The sequence below is a fragment of the Falco biarmicus genome, chromosome 6 (genome assembly GCF_023638135.1).
Source record: "Falco biarmicus isolate bFalBia1 chromosome 6, bFalBia1.pri, whole genome shotgun sequence".
NCBI lineage: Eukaryota > Metazoa > Chordata > Aves > Falconiformes > Falconidae > Falco > Falco biarmicus.
Window position 1 is genome coordinate 51,495,644 of NC_079293.1, and position 18,695 is coordinate 51,514,338.

The following is an 18,695-nucleotide window of genomic DNA, read 5'->3' on the forward strand; positions in this document are numbered from 1 at the left end:
TTCAGCTGCAACTCCCAGACATTCACCTACTCACACGCATTTGAAGAGCAAAAGGTGAAGCAGTGGTGGGCACCCTACTTAATCCCTGCAGGAAAGGGAACTGCAGGATGAGGTCACTTCCTCGAAGTAACCCTGACACTTGTAAAGCTTCCTGTCCTCCCAGGACTTTGATTCCATCCCTGCTGTTCCTCACAGCTGGGGTGTCACCCGGCATTTTTCTGGTGTCTTGTATGTGCCCACCCACCACTGCCTGCCCACATGGCTTTGCTAAGGATTGCACCAGCCACGCAGGGAATTGCCCTTCTCTCATCTGCCACACCTCGCTGTGCCCGGGAACCCAGCTCTGCCTCCATCCTAGGGGGAGACGAGGTGAAGCTAACCCTCCTTTTAGTTTCACCTCCATAGTTCACTGCAGCCAGGTAAGGACATAGCCCGCCCAAAAGGGGGGAAAGGGGGCTGCCATATGGACAGCATCTTGAAGCATCCCATTTGCCCTCGCCTGCACCACCCCAGGGAGGACCTCCTGCACTACTGTGTCCTTGTGGAGTGTGTGGAGGAGCAGAAACCCAATCTCGGCCTACACAATAGCCACTTTGACCTCAAAAGAGGAGCACACAACTCCTTGTGTCCGCGGAGGGCATCCTGCCTACCGCAACCCCCTCAGTGTGCCTGTGGGCAGCTGCAAGGAGGGAAGTGGAGAGGGCGCGAAGGAAGCCAGAAGGCACTACCGAAAACAGGCCACCATCATGCTACTTCAGCCACCCTTCAGCGAGGGGCTGGTGGATCTGGAGCAAGAGGCAGGAGCGCTGGTCTTGGGGGGTGGGGGGCTGCACACGCCTGGCGCTGCCGGGGTGGTGCTCCGAGGCAGGGTGCTGCCCTGCACGGACGCCGTGGAGCGCCAGGGCCATGTCTTTGCAAAGCATGTAGCCACCCGCGCTCCGCGTGCTCTGTTTTTCTTTGCCATTCCAAGAAAAACAATCGTAAATAATGCCAATAAACCCCACCAAAGCGGCCAAGGGCAGGAGTGGGTGGGCGCTCGCCCTGCACACCCCGGGTGGCTGTGGGGCAAACATGAGGGGGGGGGGGGAGGGGAAGAGTGCGCGGCACCCCCCACCGCCCCATCTCCGGCACGCGGCGCCCGCCTCTGTGGGAAAAGGTGGATGTCGGATCTAGCCCGCAGGAGAGGGGCCGGCCCCGGGGGGCGCCCACGCGGGGCCGGTGGCCTCGAAGCCGGCGGGGCCGGGCACCTGCGGCGCCGGAGGGGCGGCCCTCGCCCTGCCCGGGCAGCGCCCCCGGAGCGCCCGGCCCCACGCGTGTCCGCGGCCGCTGCGCAGCGGCGACACGCGCGGGCGGGGCGCGAGGGAGCCCGGCGACGCCCGCACGCGGAGCCGACCGGGGGGCGCGGGGCGCTGCTCCCCGCCGCGCCGCCCCGCTTTGTTCCGGTCCACCCGCGGACGCACGTGCGGCCCCGGCAGGGCGCCCCCGCCGCCCGGCCCCTTCCCGCGGGCCGCGCTGCGCCTGTGCCCCGTGCCCGTCCGCGCGCGTCCCTGTGCGCGCGCGCTGGGTGTCGGGTTTTTTTTTTTTTTTTTTTTTTCCCTCCTTCCCCCCCTCCCCCCCCCCCGCGTGCTCCAGGTTTTAGTTCTGGTTGCCTGTAAGGGTTTTGCTCCTCCCTTCTGAAATCCTATATTAGCCGTGGCCAAAGCCGTGTAAGAAACACAGCTCATTGTTGGCAAGTGCCGATGAGCCGCGCCGAGGAGTGAGGACCGGCTCCGGGGCTGCGGCAGCCACCACAGCGCCGTCACGTAAGCGCCGAGAGAGCCGGGGAAGCCCTCTCTATGCTGGGTGACTTTTGCTGACTTGATTTCACCACCGCCTTTGAAGCAAAAGAAGAAAGAAGCCGGGAGGTGAGTGGGGCGGTTCTCGTTGCTGGTGCCGGGTGTCCCTTTTGTGTGCAACAGGAAAAATGTGACTGTTTAAACACGCGAGGAAAGGTCTTTCTCAGCTGCCTGGCTTTACCTCCTTCTCTGGGCATTACTGCGTTTTTACCGACATAATTAGGACTCGATTCCAAAAGTTGCTGTCAGCGGCTAGGTGGGACTTGCCAGTTCTTTGCTTGTTCCCCGCAAGTTAGCGGGAGCGCCGTGGAAACCCGCTGCCTTCCCTGGCGGAGCCGGGGGGCTCGGGCGCCTTCGGAGCGTGCGGGGCGGAGGCGGCCGTTGCCGTATGCAACACTTCCCGCCGGTGGGTATGCACGAGTTGGAGCGGGAAGGCGTGCTGCTCGCCGGAGTAGCGGAGGGGACCGGGATTTTCGTACCGCAGGCGCCCCATTTATTTTCCCCTTTGTACTCCACGTTGGAGCCGCGGTAGGAGATTTTTTTTTTTTTTTTTTTTTTTTTTCCTTCTCCCTGCTCCCGAGAAGGAGGACGGCGAGACCAGCGAAGCAATTTCTCCCAGGGCCGGGCAGATGCAGCCGGGCCGGGAGAGGGCGGCTAGATGTCCGAGGGTGTATTTTTTTTTTTCCTTAATGTATTCACACGCTAACTTTCCAGGTGGGCAATGGCAGACCACATGATGGCCATGAACCACGGACGATTCCCCGACGGATCCGGCGGGCTTCACCACCACCCTGCACATCGGATGGGCATGGGGCAGTTTCCCACTCCCCATCACCACCACCAGCAGCAGCAGCCGCCGCAGCAGCACGCCTTCAGCGCCCTGATGGGCGACCATATACATTACGGAGCTGGGAATATGAACGCGAGCAGCGGGGTGAGGCACGCCATGGGGCCGGGGAGCGTGAGCGGAGGGCACCCGGCCGGCAGCATGCCGCCCCCCGCCCGCTTCAGCGGCTCCCAGTTCATGCCCCCCCCCCGTCGCCAGCCCGGGAGGGCAGCTGAGCGCCAGCATGCAGCTCCAGAAGCTGAACAACCAGTACTTCAGCCACCACCCCTACCCCCACAGCCACTACATGCCGGACTTGCACCCCGGCAGCCACCAGCTGAACGGCAGCAGCCAGCAGCATTTCAGGGACTGCAACCCCAAGCACAGCGGCAGCGGCGGCAGCGGCTTGCCGCCCGCCGTCCCCCACGTCCCCGCGGCAATGCTGCCGCCCAATGTCATAGACACTGACTTCATCGACGAGGAGGTCCTCATGTCCTTAGTCATCGAAATGGGGCTGGATCGCATCAAGGAGCTTCCCGAGCTGTGGTTGGGACAGAACGAGTTTGACTTCATGACAGACTTCGTTTGCAAACAGCAGCCCAGCAGGGTGAGCTGCTGATTCATTTAAAACAAACAAAGGACTTTCTATCGGTGCGAATGAAAACATTCCCCTAGACACGGTGTCTCACTTTTCAGGGCTTGAAAAGGTGAGAATCTGGAAAGCAGAGTCAACTATGCGCTTGTATAAATTCTTTTTTTTTTTTTCTTTCTTAAATCGCTGCCACTTTTTTTGTAGCTTTGACATTCACGTCCCCTCCCATAGTAATAATTTCTAGCGAACTCTGCCTTTTTATTTTGGTCGCCCCCCTCCCCTCCTCGCTCGTTTAATTTCCTCGCAGTAACGTGCCCATAATTCCCACAGTGCTGAATTTAGATATTAATCTTGGCAAACTGCTTGATCTTGTGGATTCTGTAAACGATGATTTCCAATGACTTGGAACTGCATTCAAATTCTGAGTGAAGAGGGAAAAAAATTTGCATTAGTTGGTTGCATGAACTTTGAAGGGCAGATACTACTGCACAAAAGCTGCCATCTTGCTTAATTTTTAACTATGCATTGCAGTGCAGACTAATGATTTTTTTTTTTTTCCAATATGCTAAACTGGAAGCTTAACAGATGTGGGCCAAACCTTTCCAGATCAGGAAAAGTAATACTGTTACTTAAAAAAAGTCTGCTACCCATTCCCCCTCCCCCATATGTACAGACAATAATATGGTGTGGATGGAATGTTGACTAGTGGCAAACATTTCACAGGTTTTTATTTGTTTTTTTTTTTTTAATTTTGTTTCTGTCTTCAGCGTTTTGACACTGTGCTAATATAGTTTATTCAGTACATGAAAAGATACTACTGTGTTGAAAGCTTTTCAGGAAATTTTGACAGTATTTTTGTACAAAACATTTTTTTGAGAAAATATTGTTAATTTATTCTATTTTAATTTGCCAATGTCAATAAAAAGTTAAGAAATGCTTTAGTTTTTCTAGAAGTCATTTACCAGTATTTTTCTTCAAAACTCTTCCCCACTGCCCCTGGTAAGTAGAACATCTTATCTGTACAACCGTGTTGGTGTGCAAAAAGACATTCCAAAATAGAAAGTACACTACGCCCATATATATGTCATGGTGAACTTGGTAGGTGAGCGGGATTTGAACATACTTACAGCATAAAGCCTCATACGTAACATTGTAATATGCCTGTCAGTGTGGTTTTATGAAAAATAAAGTTGCCAAGGCGCAACTTTTTTGTGACTTGCCAACATACTTGCTTTAAATGTAGTTGTCCAGAGTTATGATGCATAAAGTATTTATTATATTTATCTATTAAACTTGTAATTTTATAAATCTGCTTTCATTTATATAGTAGACTTTGTTCTTTTGTATGTTTATTATCTCACCTGGAAGAGCTATGTAAGATGGCCAAGCGCTTAACACCCAAGTATTTATAACTTGGGAAGGGAGGGTGGTGGGTCTCTCTGTCCATCTCGCCTCGCAGGGTTAACACAGGAGACTGCTGCATCAGCCCAGATCTTTCATCACACCAGAACCGATTGTGGTTTATATCCAGCGACTTGGGAGAAGGGGCATATAGCCTTAAAATATTCCACCGTGGGACATGTCTGACCCCTCTCTCCCAGAAATTGCCACCAACTAAAGCCACCGAGACAAATTCATACAGGTCTGCTTTCAATATTGGGGAGAAAAATGCCCATTATTACCAGGTAGTCAACAGCTTGCTCCTTTAGTGCCAACTGTTGCAGCCTTCTGCCCCACTTGGCCTTTGGCAAAGCTCCCGCACGAGTTACTACTTCAGTGACGACTGTGGGATCAGGAGCCTAATAATACATGTAATCCTGTTTAGCCATGCTTCCCAAGTTCGATACAGGAGCAATACCACCGTGCTTGCTTTTTGCTTACTTTTTCAGCCACGTCTTCTGAAAAACAGCATAGTGGATGTAGTTAAATTTTAATCCTAGGCACATAAACAGGGAAGGATATCACCACACAATGGGAGTGTAAATAGCGGTGTTTTGAATCAAGCTGGCAAATTAAACTGATTACTATTGCTAAAATTGCCCCAGCTGGTGAGAAAAGTGATACTTGGCCTTCTTTGCCTTACAACATGAAGCAGCTGATATGTTTTATGAATGTAAAAAAAAAAAGATTAAAAAAGATTGTATTAAAGTATTGGCAAAAGTAGAAAGAAGGAAGTGTACACTTTGGGGAAAACTTGACAACAAAACACTCTGCAGGCGGTAACAGCCCATTCTTGGACAACTCTCAGCACCCAAGAATTCAAAAAAACCAACCTTCTGGTTTCAGCCAGTGATCGCTAATGTTTTCTGACAGTAAATTTAACATCAAATGGCAATGAATCATAACTTATCAACTCACCAATAACATGAAAGAGTGTTTTGAAGAATACAGCTGTAGTTTTAAAAGCCATTGCCCAACTTGCCACCATATAAATCCCTTTTCCATTTCAAGGCTGTTTGATCTCCACACATTGCATTGGCCTCTTCTGCTGGAGTTTGGGAGGGTGGTTTTTTCTGATTCTAATCAACTTCTTATAAAACAGACTATCAAATTATATGTATACCAAATCACATAGATGTTTAAAGCCTCCACGCTCTCCTAAAAGGGACTGCTCTCACTTTAACGATAAGCACTTTTGCTTCATAAAGTTGGTTAAACAACAGATTCTTCACAGTTGAGACATCACTGCTTGAGTGTGTCAACATTAAATCCTATATAAGCTTTTCCAAGAATAGGCAGTTTCACGGGCATGCTGGTAGAGCCTATTTGCATACAACTCCTTGTAAAACTCCTGAGAGCTGCTGCCTCTGAACAGCAGCAGCTACTGAAAGCGCTGGCTTTGGGCAAGGCAGCACCAAGGAGTTTTACCATTTCTTAAAAGCAGGCCCCAGGGAAATCTGCAAAACAATCACACTGCCTACCTTCTCCCTTAATTCCTAATGAAGAGTCAGGTCCCGGAGGATGGCACAACCACCTAGTTTCTTATTCACGGCATCATCCACCAAGCGATACCGGGGCCTGACACCCATCTTCCCGACGTGAGCCCCGTGACACCGTTCCCACCAGCTCCCGTGGCTGGAGCAGTCACAGGCCTTCAAGTGAGCCCTCTCCAGCTCCGCACCGCTTAGAAATATGCCGAAGTAATTCATTATTTGAACCCAGCGATCAGTGAAAAATGCACAGTGACCCAGTTTTCCAGCTACTGCCAGAGCCTCACAGAGGACGTTGCCGTCTTGCTCCCGTTTGGTTGCGTTCAGTACAGGAGACCTGACCTCTGCACTGGGGCTGGTTCAAGGGCGTCCCACAGGGACAGGGCCCCGCTCCCGCCAGCCACGGCCAGGAACAGATCAGCGCCAAGCCGCCCCGCCACGCATGGCACACTCGGCGGAAAATTAGGTGCCGATTAACGCGATCCGCTGCCTTATTTCCCGGGAATAAGGAATTCACGGGTGGGCGCTGGGGCGGGCGGCCGCAGCGGGGCGGCTCTCCCCCGCCGCCCGGGCTCCGCCGCTGCAGGCCGGGGCCGGGGCGCTGCGGGGGACCCGGCCCGGCGCGGCTGCCGCAGCCACCTGCGCGGGGCGGCCGGCGGCGCCACGGCGCCCCCATGTGGGCGGCCGCCCTCCCTGCCACCGCCCTCCCGCGGGCGCCGCCGCTGGCTCCGCGCAGCCGCCGCCGGGTGCGGGGAACGCGGGGGGGCCGGCAGCCGCTCCCCCGGGCCGGGGAGCTTCGTCCGCGCTGCGGCGCTGGGCTGTGCGGGGCGAGGGACCCGCACCGAGGCGTGCGGGAGGGAGAGGAAGGGCACGGCCTGCAGCGAGGGCAGCCGGTGCGGCGCCGGTGCCGGTGCCCGTCAGAGCCCTGCCCGCGGCGCGGGGGGCAGCGGTGCCCGCAGGCGGCACGGCGCGGCACGGCGGCCCGAGGGCGTGCGAGGCCTCCCCGAGTGTCTCGGCCTGGGCTTGGAGCACAAGCAAACAAACCTTGTGAAAACATGCCTGTTGCTCTCAGGTTTTATTAAAAAAAAAAAAAAAAGTTACATAAACGAGGATTATCCCCTGCTTATCTTGTCTTGCTAGGGGGATTGGAAAATTCCAACATCTGGATTTGCAGAGTTCCTTTCATTTGTTTTGTTTGTTTCTTTTTTTACTTTCTCTCTCTCCGCCCCCTCCCCCCCCCCCCCCCCCCCCCCCCCCCCGCGGAGGTGTTTTCCACACTCGGCTGGATGCGAAGCGCCGATGGCTGGTGTTTGGCCGAGGGCTATGGCGAGTGTCTGTGGAGCCACACAGCGATACGTCTTTAGGGCACAGGGAACTTCTGCAATCAACGTCTTGCTTATAGGAGCCATCCTGCCCCTCCTGCCCCTGCTCCCTCCCTGCTGTGTGCCACAGAAAGGCTTAATTCGTGAGCTGGCACCCAAGGGACTGACACCCTCTCGTGTCAGAAACCTCAGCAAAATTGGTGTGGGTTTGGGCCTGGAGGGGAGAGAAATGAAGTCAGAAAAAGCAGGCCTTGTCCCTGACCATACACCCATCCTTTCTGAGGGCTTCATTTCCTCCAAAGTACTCGCTGTAGGGCTATCGCAGACAGGAATAAGAAATGCCAATGTTAGGGATCTGGGCTGCACACACCGACCTTAACCTGCTCTGTTTCTATATCATCACTCATAGGGGTAGTAGCGTGAACAAGGACTAAGTAACATTGACGTGAGCCGTTTAAATGATAAGGCAAAGTATTTTTTAAATACCCAGGCAAACATATTTGTCAGATAACATTGCATGTGCAATAAAACTAAGATGAGGAATCAAAGGAATTCGGAACCTAAGGCAGCAGCATTTTCTCAGGGTTTCATGTATTCTAAGTGCATCATTTTGTCAGTACAGAGGAGGTGTTTTACATAGTTTCTGAAAATATATTTACACATTTCAATATGGTGCCACTATTGTGCTCACTCACAAGATAAAGCTGAGTCTCAATAACTGCAAGAATAATAAGATACATCAAATGACTGAACAGATGAACTGCTGTTATGGTAGGTTCTCTGTTATTCTCTTTGCCTGACTTTAGAAAGAAATTTGCAACACCAGGTTTTTAATAGAGATGGATCAGGTATTGCAGTCCCTCTCCATCTGCTGTGCCCTTCCTCCTCTTAAAAAATTACAGAGGGGCAATTTGACCACAGGCCTGAAACAGATTTTGAAAGACATATTTGCCATATTAAAAATAAGCAGAAGATTTTCCAGCTTATCAGGCTCTGTAAAATGCTGACCACATCGCTCACCTTTTTTTTTCCCCAGGCCATTTTGTTATGTCTGTCTATTGGCGTGTTCATTTGGCAATGTATTCTCTATTTTATCATCGATAAAGTAAAACAGAAGAAGTTTTTTGAATTCTCAAGCTCCTAAAACCATGGCTGAAGTTAATAGTGTGAGTACACAGCATTTCTTAAGTTCAAAAGAAAATATTTAGCAGATGCTCATCTCAGTAAGATGCTGAAGGTGCATCTACGTATGTTCAGTTTTGATCAAGAGCCTCCTAACAATTGCACTGTGAGCAGAGAGTTGCAGCCTGCTTTGCCAACACCAGTGCACTGCGCAGGAGAGGATGAAGTTTCTGAAAGTGTATGAAATTCCATCTCCGCTGCTATTCAAAAAGAAGTAACAGAGAATGTCAGGTATCACTCTCTCTTTCTCTGCTGGGATAAGTATTTAAAGGCTTGTTACTAAAAATCTTTTCTGTTTTCTTCCAAAGAATTTGGTATTTACAATTATATTGTAATATAATAATTAATATGCAATATAATAAGTATGACAAATAATTGATATTGTATCTGCCTACAAACCTGGTGCAGTCATATGTTCTCCATCAACTTTGTATGAAGTATGTATTTGAAGGCAGGAGTGGATTCCTGGGATTTTCCAGTGACAGGAAATGACACCAAGCCCCTGTGCACATCTGCTTTGTATGGAAGCTAAATAGTTACATTTTAGGTTGCTCATAGGATTTTAAGGGTTGTGTAGTTATGTTTTGGGTTGCTTATCAGCAGGCTGCACTAAGTCTAGTGTGTGATCTGACAAGGAGATGAAGGGAAAGGTTCAAAATAAGCATGGAGATAAATATAAAGCCCTTCTAAGTAGCAGACAGAAAAAATTCGGTTATGATCATCATAGAAAAAGTTTTAGGGGATAGGTCTGAAAACCAGTCAGCCCTAACCCACAAGCTAAAACAGGTGCCTGTCGGTGGAGTGATGGGGACAGCTTGGTTTTGCTTGTCATGTTTGACAGGGCACCATGTTGTACACAGAAGTAGAGAATCTGAGAAAGCGTGAGGTTGTTAACTTTCTTCACAGACCATTATTTACAACATAAATCTGAATTTGCTCTGGTGGATGTTAGTAAGCAAAGCTGCCGTCGGACAGAGCCGATGAAGCCTGCAATCCCGTGTGCCAGCTGCTCTGCTCTTGGGAACAGACACGGGATCCATGTCCTTGCTCCTGGAAGATGAGTAGGGAGCAGTCCCATTCCCAATCAGCCACCACACTGGAAACTGTTGCAGCCAAAACATGCACTTCAAGCCTGTGCTCACTGCTGCTTCTAAAACCCACCTTCTCTCTTTTTAAATCCCCTGTGATCCCGTATCTCAGCCTCGTCCGGTGGGATTCCCTTTCAAGGGCCAGGAAACACGACCGACCCCATGCTTTCTGGTGTCCTCACTTCAGCTGAATCAGGGCAAGGAGAAGTTACCGAAAGCATTCGAGGCGCCAGTGTGTTTGTGTCGGGATGCGTGGTCAGCCGTTGCGGTGGGTTACTGCAGCCGTGCCCTAGGATGGTAGGGGAGGGCGACAGCTGGTCTGTCACAAGTCACCTTGTGTGTGACTTTGCCCTATAAGGACAAGAGCAACCTCTGACGGGTGTCTCACCCCATCCCTGGCTTCACAGAGAGGGCCCTGCTGCCGGGCAGCTTTCTGTCCCGTCCTGGGGCTGCTTTTTCTCTCCGTTAGCTCTCGCTCCTCATCTGTGCCAGGAGAGATGAGCTCCTCCTGCCTCACCTTCTAATCAAACGCTTTACATGAAAGACAGCAACGCACAGATAATCACACAGCTTTTCGAAAGGAGTTGGTTAAATTGTTGATGCTTAATTGGAGGTGCTTAGTTTCAATTCACAGTTTATGTATTGGAGCAGAGCAGGAGTAATTTGACGTGACAGCTAAACCCAGGCTGGCGGCGTGGCTGCAGAAAAGCTGCAGCACTCGGGGCTCGTCCACTAGGTGTAGCTGAAGCCCTGCCTTTCTTATCGACTGCATTCTTCAAAAGAACAGCCCTTTGATTTGATTTATCGTATACGTTTTAACTGAATGAATGTAGTCAGAGTGAACAGTGATGGATGCTTATGGAGTTGAGCCTTTACCTAATGCAAGAATTACATCTCGGCAATTCCACAGTGCCATCACAAGCATCAGGTTAGTAGGCACAGGGACTCTACTCTGGTTCTGCTAGTCCAGACGTTCTAGTCTGGGATACTTTTTGACACGGTTCATTTTCCACGTAAATATCGCAAGCAATGAAGTCCTCTATTAAAGGACTGTGTTTTTTTTCCCCCAGGCTCTGTTTTAAGGGCTGTTTTTAAAAGAGGAGGTTGGCTCCACAGAAACCAGTGAAGCAGAGCACTTCTAAATTCCAAAGCTGAACTCTCTGTTAATCTTTTGACCTAAGGAAGAGAGGGAGAATACTTTGCTGCTTTGCCTCACCTTCAGAGCTCTCTAGCTCTTTCTGTACATAACAGCTTTGATCTGAATGGTATCTTCATAACTTTGAAGTTAAGGCAAAACAAGAAAAGACTGGTATGAAAGCCAAGTTCAGGAGATCCTTTCTCCATTTTGTTATGTTTTGGTTGGTTGGTGGTTTGGTTTTTTGGGTTTTTTTATGGTTAGCTTTCAGAAGGCAGTGATCTTGATTTATGAATTGTGAAGATTAACAGGAATTAAGATTATTATTCACCTGTGATTTTCCCAGATAAGCTTCACCATGAAAATCTAGATCAGTGATACTCTAGGTCTAGTTCTGACCTAGGTAACTGCTTGGCCAGTAGTGTCCAAGTCAAAAATCAAGGCCTGACTGATAGCTTACCCAGTATAGTCATACCCTTGGGATCCCTTTTGGAATACAGGCAGTACTTTATACCAAAACTGTATTGCATATTCTAAGTCTAATGCAGTTATTTCAGTTTCCCCTAAGTCACTCCACCAGTGTCAGTGGGTCTAAAAGTGCTCTGAACAGATTCTTCATTTTTGGAGGACTACATATTTCTTGGCCAGGGTGCACCATAATGGAGTAGATCAGTTTCAGGTCTTGCAAATCCTTCTTGAGAGTCTGGAGTGGTGTTGCTCGAGTCCCTGCTTAGCCAAGTTCAAACATTGCATGAGCACAGCATGTAGGTACAGACATGAACTGTTCTCTGTAACTCCAAGACCTTGTTTTACGATGATAATTTCAGATTGGATTAAGTCAGGATTCACAATCACTGTGATGACCAAGAGCCCATCTGAAGTCCTTATTAATTCAAAAATAATATCACATATTTGAGTATGTTCCTGAAGTGACATTTGGGTCTGGAACGGATTAGAGTATTTTCTGATCTGTATTTTCCTCTGATATTACCTTATTGGTTTTTATTACTGTTAAAATCACTCTAATAATGATTTAGTGGGACCTTCTATTTCTTTTTTTTCCGCAGCATAAGGTGATACAACTTGGAAATGTCTTCTTTCTTAGTTTTGGGTTTTTTTTTTATCACCCTGGTAGTAGGTGGCCTCTAACTATGGAAAAGGAAAGGAAGGTAGATGCAAATCTGATTGACTAACATTTTCCTTCTTCCAAACTGCTTTTGGTCAGTGGCTTTTGCCATCCTCTTTCATTGTGAGGAAATTGCATGTTACTTTTTAAGGAAGCTTAAGTATACGCGAGTTTCGCTGTCGTGTATGTCATGTCTTAGGGGTATAGGCACTTCTATTCTGGTTGTTCTGCTAAAACAGTGACAAAATAGACATATATAGTGCTTAATATCCCAACCAATTGAGGTTGCCAGTAAAGCATCCATTGTTATCAGGGGACTTTCATACTTTCCTTTAGAAAGGGAAGTTGCCAGCTTACACCTGCTTGTGCCAGCAGTTACCAGGTTCATGATTCCACAGTGTTTGTTACCTGAGATGGATGATCCTGCTGAAATGCTGCATTTCTCTCTTCTTCCACATTTGATGAAGGATACATGGAAAAATTGATGACCTGTGGGTATCCTTGACACCTGACAGTCAAGGAAGGAACAGGATGACAGAACAGGACTTTGAAATTTATAAGGCTTTACAAGGACTCAGCTAGTCAACATTAGTTGGTGACATAAAAGAGAAGCCAGAGCAAGCCAGACTTAAGGAACCGTAACTTCTCTTTGTTTGCTCTTGTCTGGCACATAGGAGGTTTCGGGGGGACTTACTGCCCTCCAGTAGCTTTTCCTTTCTGTGACTATCAAGTGAGAAAGAATAGGACTAAAGGCAGATCTTCCCCCGCCCCCCCCCCCCCCCCCCCCCCCCCCCCGCCATTTTCTGGCTGCTGAAACAGTCCACAATCTTACGAATAGTGACTATCCTTCCTGCCTGCTCTGCTGGCTGACCTCCTAGTGAGAAAGGACTACGGCACAGAATCTAACACTAAAGCCTGGAGGTACAACCAGAGAGCAGGAGCCCGCTGTGCCAGGAGAGTACACGCATGCAACAGAAAGGTGTCTCTGGGGGACTTACCTACTGGCTGTCTTATAAGACAGGAAAGGCAGGTGGGAGACCAGGTGATGAGGAAAAAAACAAACTGAGAAAAAGTAATATTTATTAGTCATTAGAACAACAATATGACAGCCCTGGGATTGTATTTACATTGTTCTGTGTGGGCTGTGGTACTCACAACTCCTAAAAAGGCTCAGTGATCTCACAGATGTCTCATGAATGTAATGAAATTCAGAATTTTGATCTTCCATGGTCATGTGAAGTACAATTCCATTGTATAGGGAAGATTATATTGGCTAAAATTTTGGCACTCCAGTCCTATGATTACCTAACTTAGCCCTCCTTTGTGCAAAGCAGTGTGGTTTTTAGACCATCTTTATTCAAGGTGACTAGACAGGTCCTATGAATTTCACAATGAATGCAAACACTTTGCAGAAAGCAAAGGCACATAAAGCACATAAAGACACTGAACATTTTTGTGAGGTGGACCTCCCCTTCACTCTAAGCATGCAGCTCTGGCCCTCATATATAAAGCAAGCACAGCGCAATTAAAGTAGGAAAGAACTGAGCACATCTTGTTCCCATCTGCATGACCTTGGGCAAGTCATTATTTATTGTGTATTAACATGTAATGCTTTGTGTCTCAGTTTACCCTTTCAAATAATGAGTACAATGTGCTTGTTGCAGTTCATTGCTGCTTGATGTTGAACTTGCTTAATAGATTATATTAGCTCCTTGCATGCAAGCTACCATACAACTGCAAATCACTGCACAGAACTTTGTTCCTACATCTTTAATTCTAAAACTTTGATTTAAATATTTTAACCCCAGATAACCATGATTTGTAGTAAAATACATTCTGGGCTCAGAAAAGAGCTAAGAGCCAAAAAAAATACAAATTAATAAGGTAAAGAGTAACAACTGATGTGTTGTTACAATGCTGGCAATGCTATAGAAACACAGACAGTATTACAGATTGGCTGATGATGATTTCAGAGTATTCGAGTGAACTAGAATTGTTCTCTGTGATTCCAAGGGTGGTGCTAAATGGTTGATTTTCCCCTGGTTTAGCAATTCCCCATACTCCAACTAGTTTGGGGAGTCTCTAAATTACATAATCACTCTGAGGGTCTTGAAAATAAAGGAAAAACACTCTTTAAATTTGTTGTTGTAGTAGTAGTAGTAGACTTTTGGAGACACATCTCAAGATATCTAAAACTAAACATTATGCGTATATCTGTCTGTATACTCCTATTCAAGTCCAGGATGTAAACCAGAGACCAGTTTGCCTTTCACAATAAATATGACTTGCATAGGTATTTTATGTATGCAAAATGAAGATTTGCTATATTCTAACAAACTGGTGACATTGGTGCCACCTCTCATATTTGTCTTTCAGCTTGGTAAAATATGAAAGTCACTCTCATCTGATCTTTTCTTTATTCATCCTTTTATCCCTTTGTTTTTTATTTTCTGTTTTACTCATTTGATCCCCCAAATGTTGTTATGTTTAATAAGGTGACTCTATCTAGACAGCTAGAAAACCTTTATAAAAAGATTCAATTAACACTGTTTCACAGTTTCTATCTGTTAATGCCAATATACCTTTTGCATCCTTGTGCCTTTCCCATGTAGTGATTCTCCTTCCATGCATGTTTTAAAATAGGTCAGTGGTGTTTACATCAGCAGCAGTTTCAGACATGTAGCACTACTACATTTAGTAGTGCTGCCAGCTCTGCAGATCACTGCATGGTTCCTTCTGAACGAACAGTTCATCAGCCACCCTGTCATTATCCTATAAAACAAGATGCTCATCAGGATTTATTTCACCACCACTGTCTCTGTTATTTCCCCCCTTCTTTCTGCAGGTTTTTATCTTTCACCACAAACGTTCCCCTCATTTCCAAGCACTGTTTAAGCGTTATCTCAATCTGTGTCATTCCCATTGTGTCAGTCCCTATTCTTCCCTCCTGTAGTCTTAAGACAGGTTAGTCATAACCTCAGTGTTGCTCAGCTCCCTGTGCCCCTCAGCTTACTTATAATTGTCAGCAGAATTTGGACCTTGTCCTTTCCAGAGAAAGATCTTTGCCTCCAATTACGAGATGCTTTACCGCCCATGTACAGCCCGTACAGCTGAGAGAGCTAGCCTTCAATTTCTAATTGGCTTTATTCTCCGTGCTGCTCACCAGCAGGTGCTGCTGGGGAAATCAATGGCAGTTCCACACACAGAGCAGCTGCAGGACCCAGCCTCTAATGAGTCTTTTCCATTTCTAATTTTTACAAGCCAGTTCTAGCAGCCATCTGAAAAAAAAAAATGTTGCATATTGGTAATGAAACGGATGCAAATGAACATTACTGGCAAATGGAAGGGGATAGAAAAGGGAGGGAAAGGCAAAAAGCTACCTTATACAAAGCAAATCAGTTTACATTATCTTACAGGAATAGATAATTTTTTCTCTGAAACTCACCCTTGGCCAATGTACCATTGCCGTTTAAAAGACTTCCAGATTACACTTGATGTGTGATTTACAGCATGATCACGTCTGAACTGGGCCCAGAGATTTCCCCTGGCAGGTTCACAAAATGTCCAGGGCTGACGGCTGACTTGGCCCAACTCTGTTTCCACAGTCTGCTGACAGAAGATCATTTCTAGCTAGAGGAGCATCATTTTAAAATTAAATTATATTAAAAATAGACCATTTCAGGATTCAGTACCTTTTTGAAGTTTCATGCTAGGTTTTATGTTAACTTATAAGGGTGTAAATCACCAGTGACTTCACTGCAGTACCAGAACAAGTGGAAACAGCTAATACTGCTCTTTTTCTTCCCAATAAATTACCTGTATTTATTAGAGAAGAGTTGTTTCCAAACTGCAGAGATGCATTCAGGTGAGACTGCATGCCTTACCTGAGGGATTCCTTTACCTTATGTGTGATTTTTCAAGTGAAGCTATTCTCCACTTTGCCAAATTCTTCAAATAGCACATAGCATAATGTATTTATGGAGAGTCTATCTCTTGGGCAAGCTGAAGCGGTGGAAATTGCCTGGAGAAAATTGAAACCCTGATAATTGATTTTGCTTGCTCTTAAAGTTTCAAAAGACTTGAATCTTTCCAAGAATAAATCAAAAACTGTTCAGTAGTGAACCGTGGGGAATTCCTCCAGAATCTTAGTTTCCTTGCTGAAATTCAGAAATTATATTCTTACTGATGTAGATCAAGAATTAAATTATTTGCTTAAAATAGTTAAGTCTGTTGCCTAATGGGATTTTCTATGTCAGTTAATTTGGCTGCATTATTAACTGCCGTTGGTAGCCAGACTCTTTGAGCTGTAGAAGAAAGAACACTGGCAAACCTTAGGTATATGACAAACCCTTCAGGCCATAAAATCTTATTAGAAGGCAAATCATAACCTCCCAGCCCTTTTGAGATTGATTTGGAGCTAGGAACTCTGTAGAAAATTGATGCAGTGTGGAGCACCTGCTTTGTATATGCAAATAAATGCAAATATGTTATTATTTCCCTCTTTGTTTTTTTAACTGACACAGTACTAAGCAAGAGAGAAATGATTCCCAACAGGTCACATTGCATTGGGAGCTCGTAGGACTCTCCCAACACGGGTCCAGTTGTAGCTGCCCACAGCAGGGAAACGGTGCCAGACTCAGCAAGCTTCTGACTTCTAGACCACTGCTCACACATCACCATGCTTCTGTGTCTTGTGACCTTTACGAAGGCTCTTTCTAAATTGTAATTATCACATTTTACATTATCGGCATTTCTAAATTCTTCATGCACAGTATACTTTCATTATATAGCTTACATGCCTGCTTGTTACTTTATATGATCATGTTATAAGTATATCATATAATTATGTAATGGCATAACTATATTACGGTACATATGTAAACAGAATGGATCAATTTTATTTCCAATATAATTGACTGAAATAGTAGTATTACAGGAACTGGTTCTGCCCAGGTAGAATATAATTTGAAAGACTTGTATCTTTCCAAAAAGACATGAAAAACTGTTCAGCAGGAAAGCTGTGAAGAACTCCTCCAAGTTCTTAGTGGGGGCTCTGTGCTAGAATCCAAAAGTTATGCTCTCACTGATACGGATCTGGCACTGAAGTGGCAGGCCATGGCATCCACCACAGTCTGCGTCCCCATGTACTGTGGGACTAGGAATGCTTGTCTCTAGATTTTCTTCTGCAGGCAGGGTCTCACGGAGCAGAGCAGCTACAATTTGCACAGGGGTGCTGATGGCCCTTTTCTGGTCAGTGCAAAGGGCAGGAGACCCTCCTCAGCCTCTTTACCAGTCAAGAGACTGGCCTGCAGGCCACATCAGGCTATATGGCTTCCAGGGGATATTAGCGCTTCTGCAGAAGTTAAGCTTTCATTTAGGTGGAATAAGAATTAAGGCTTGCCATTGCTTGTGGTGAAAAAGAAACCCTCAGAACTTTTTAAAGTGCTTTTAACCAGCACAGTATTACCTTCAGACAGTCTGCGTTTTTTAATGCCCTTGAGCATTTGAGAGAGACTCTAAATTTGAACTGTCACTCTCTCACCTAAAACCTTCCCACCCCACACAAAATCCCCAAAAGTAACAGTTTCAATGCCAGTGACAGTAGCACCTGAGAGGGGAGAAAGCATCAACAGGTGAGAGCTGAATGTTGCATGGAATACAGGAAAATGGCTGGGGAAAGAAAGGAAAAAACACATCAGAAAAACATAGGAAGAAACCCCAAATCCTTCAGTAACATTGACTTAATGAATGATCTTGTCCTTCCACTTGGTAAGGCTGAATGCATTGAATATCATATAGAGCAAATGATAAATACAGGTAGAAATTTACTTAATTTACTTTCCCACTCCTGCCCCGGGAAGCCCATGTCTTCAGTAGATCTATGCTGCTGCTGCTGCTGCTGTTTAATACAGCAACAGGCAATTTCTGTGTGACTTTACCAATGACCTCAGTGGAAACACCACTGCACAACAAAGAGAGTGTAGAGGTATGCAATCCTGCTCACAGCTGGACACAACTGAAAAATAAATTCAGACATGCTACAGCAAATTCTCAAGGAATGGTCTAGCTTTAATATGAGTAAGGTACATTTATCCTCTTTCTTATGGATTAGAGAAAGCTTTTCTTTCTCTTCCCCCGAACAGGGACATGAAATACCCAAAGCATTGCAAAAGCAGAAACCTCAGAAGCAGTGCAGGTTTCACAGAGAGCATTTTTAGCCAGCTCTCTCCTCAGCTCACCAGATGCAACCATCCCAGCATGCAGAATCCAAAAGCCAGTCCTCATGAGCTGTCCTCAGCATGTAAATTACCTGCATGGCAGTTTCAACGCATTCCTCTAAACCTCTCAGTCTGAATTTCCCTTTCCATTCTTGAGGTGGTTGTTTCAATTCACAGGCGAAAATCCAGTAGATCCCTTTTAATCTTCTGGAGCTACACACACATACTCCACACATGCTCAGGATCAGTGATTTTATCTGCCCTTTTCTGCTCCCTGACCCTGTGAAAGACTGTTTTCTTTACTTGCATATTTAGGAACAACTCAGAACATGTCGCTTTGGATTTCTTGTAGCTAGTTTTTATAATGATGACCCCAACTAATTTCCTGTTACCGGTAAGCTCTGATGTCTCAAGGTCATGACCAGGTTCCCACTGCCCAGT

At 46.6% G+C, this 18,695-nt stretch overlaps 1 protein-coding gene across 1 annotated transcript; it reads left to right on the top strand.

Annotated features, from left to right (window-relative positions):
- Positions 1 to 1,672: 1,672 nt before the first annotated feature.
- On the top strand, positions 1,673 to 4,566 carry CITED2 (Cbp/p300 interacting transactivator with Glu/Asp rich carboxy-terminal domain 2). Its single transcript, XM_056344481.1, is given in 3 exon segments — positions 1,673 to 1,904; positions 2,550 to 2,862; positions 2,864 to 4,566. Coding segments are annotated over 2 exon segments (723 nt in total). The 5' UTR covers positions 1,673 to 1,904; positions 2,550 to 2,556; the 3' UTR covers positions 3,281 to 4,566.
- Positions 4,567 to 18,695: the final 14,129 nt, after the last annotated feature.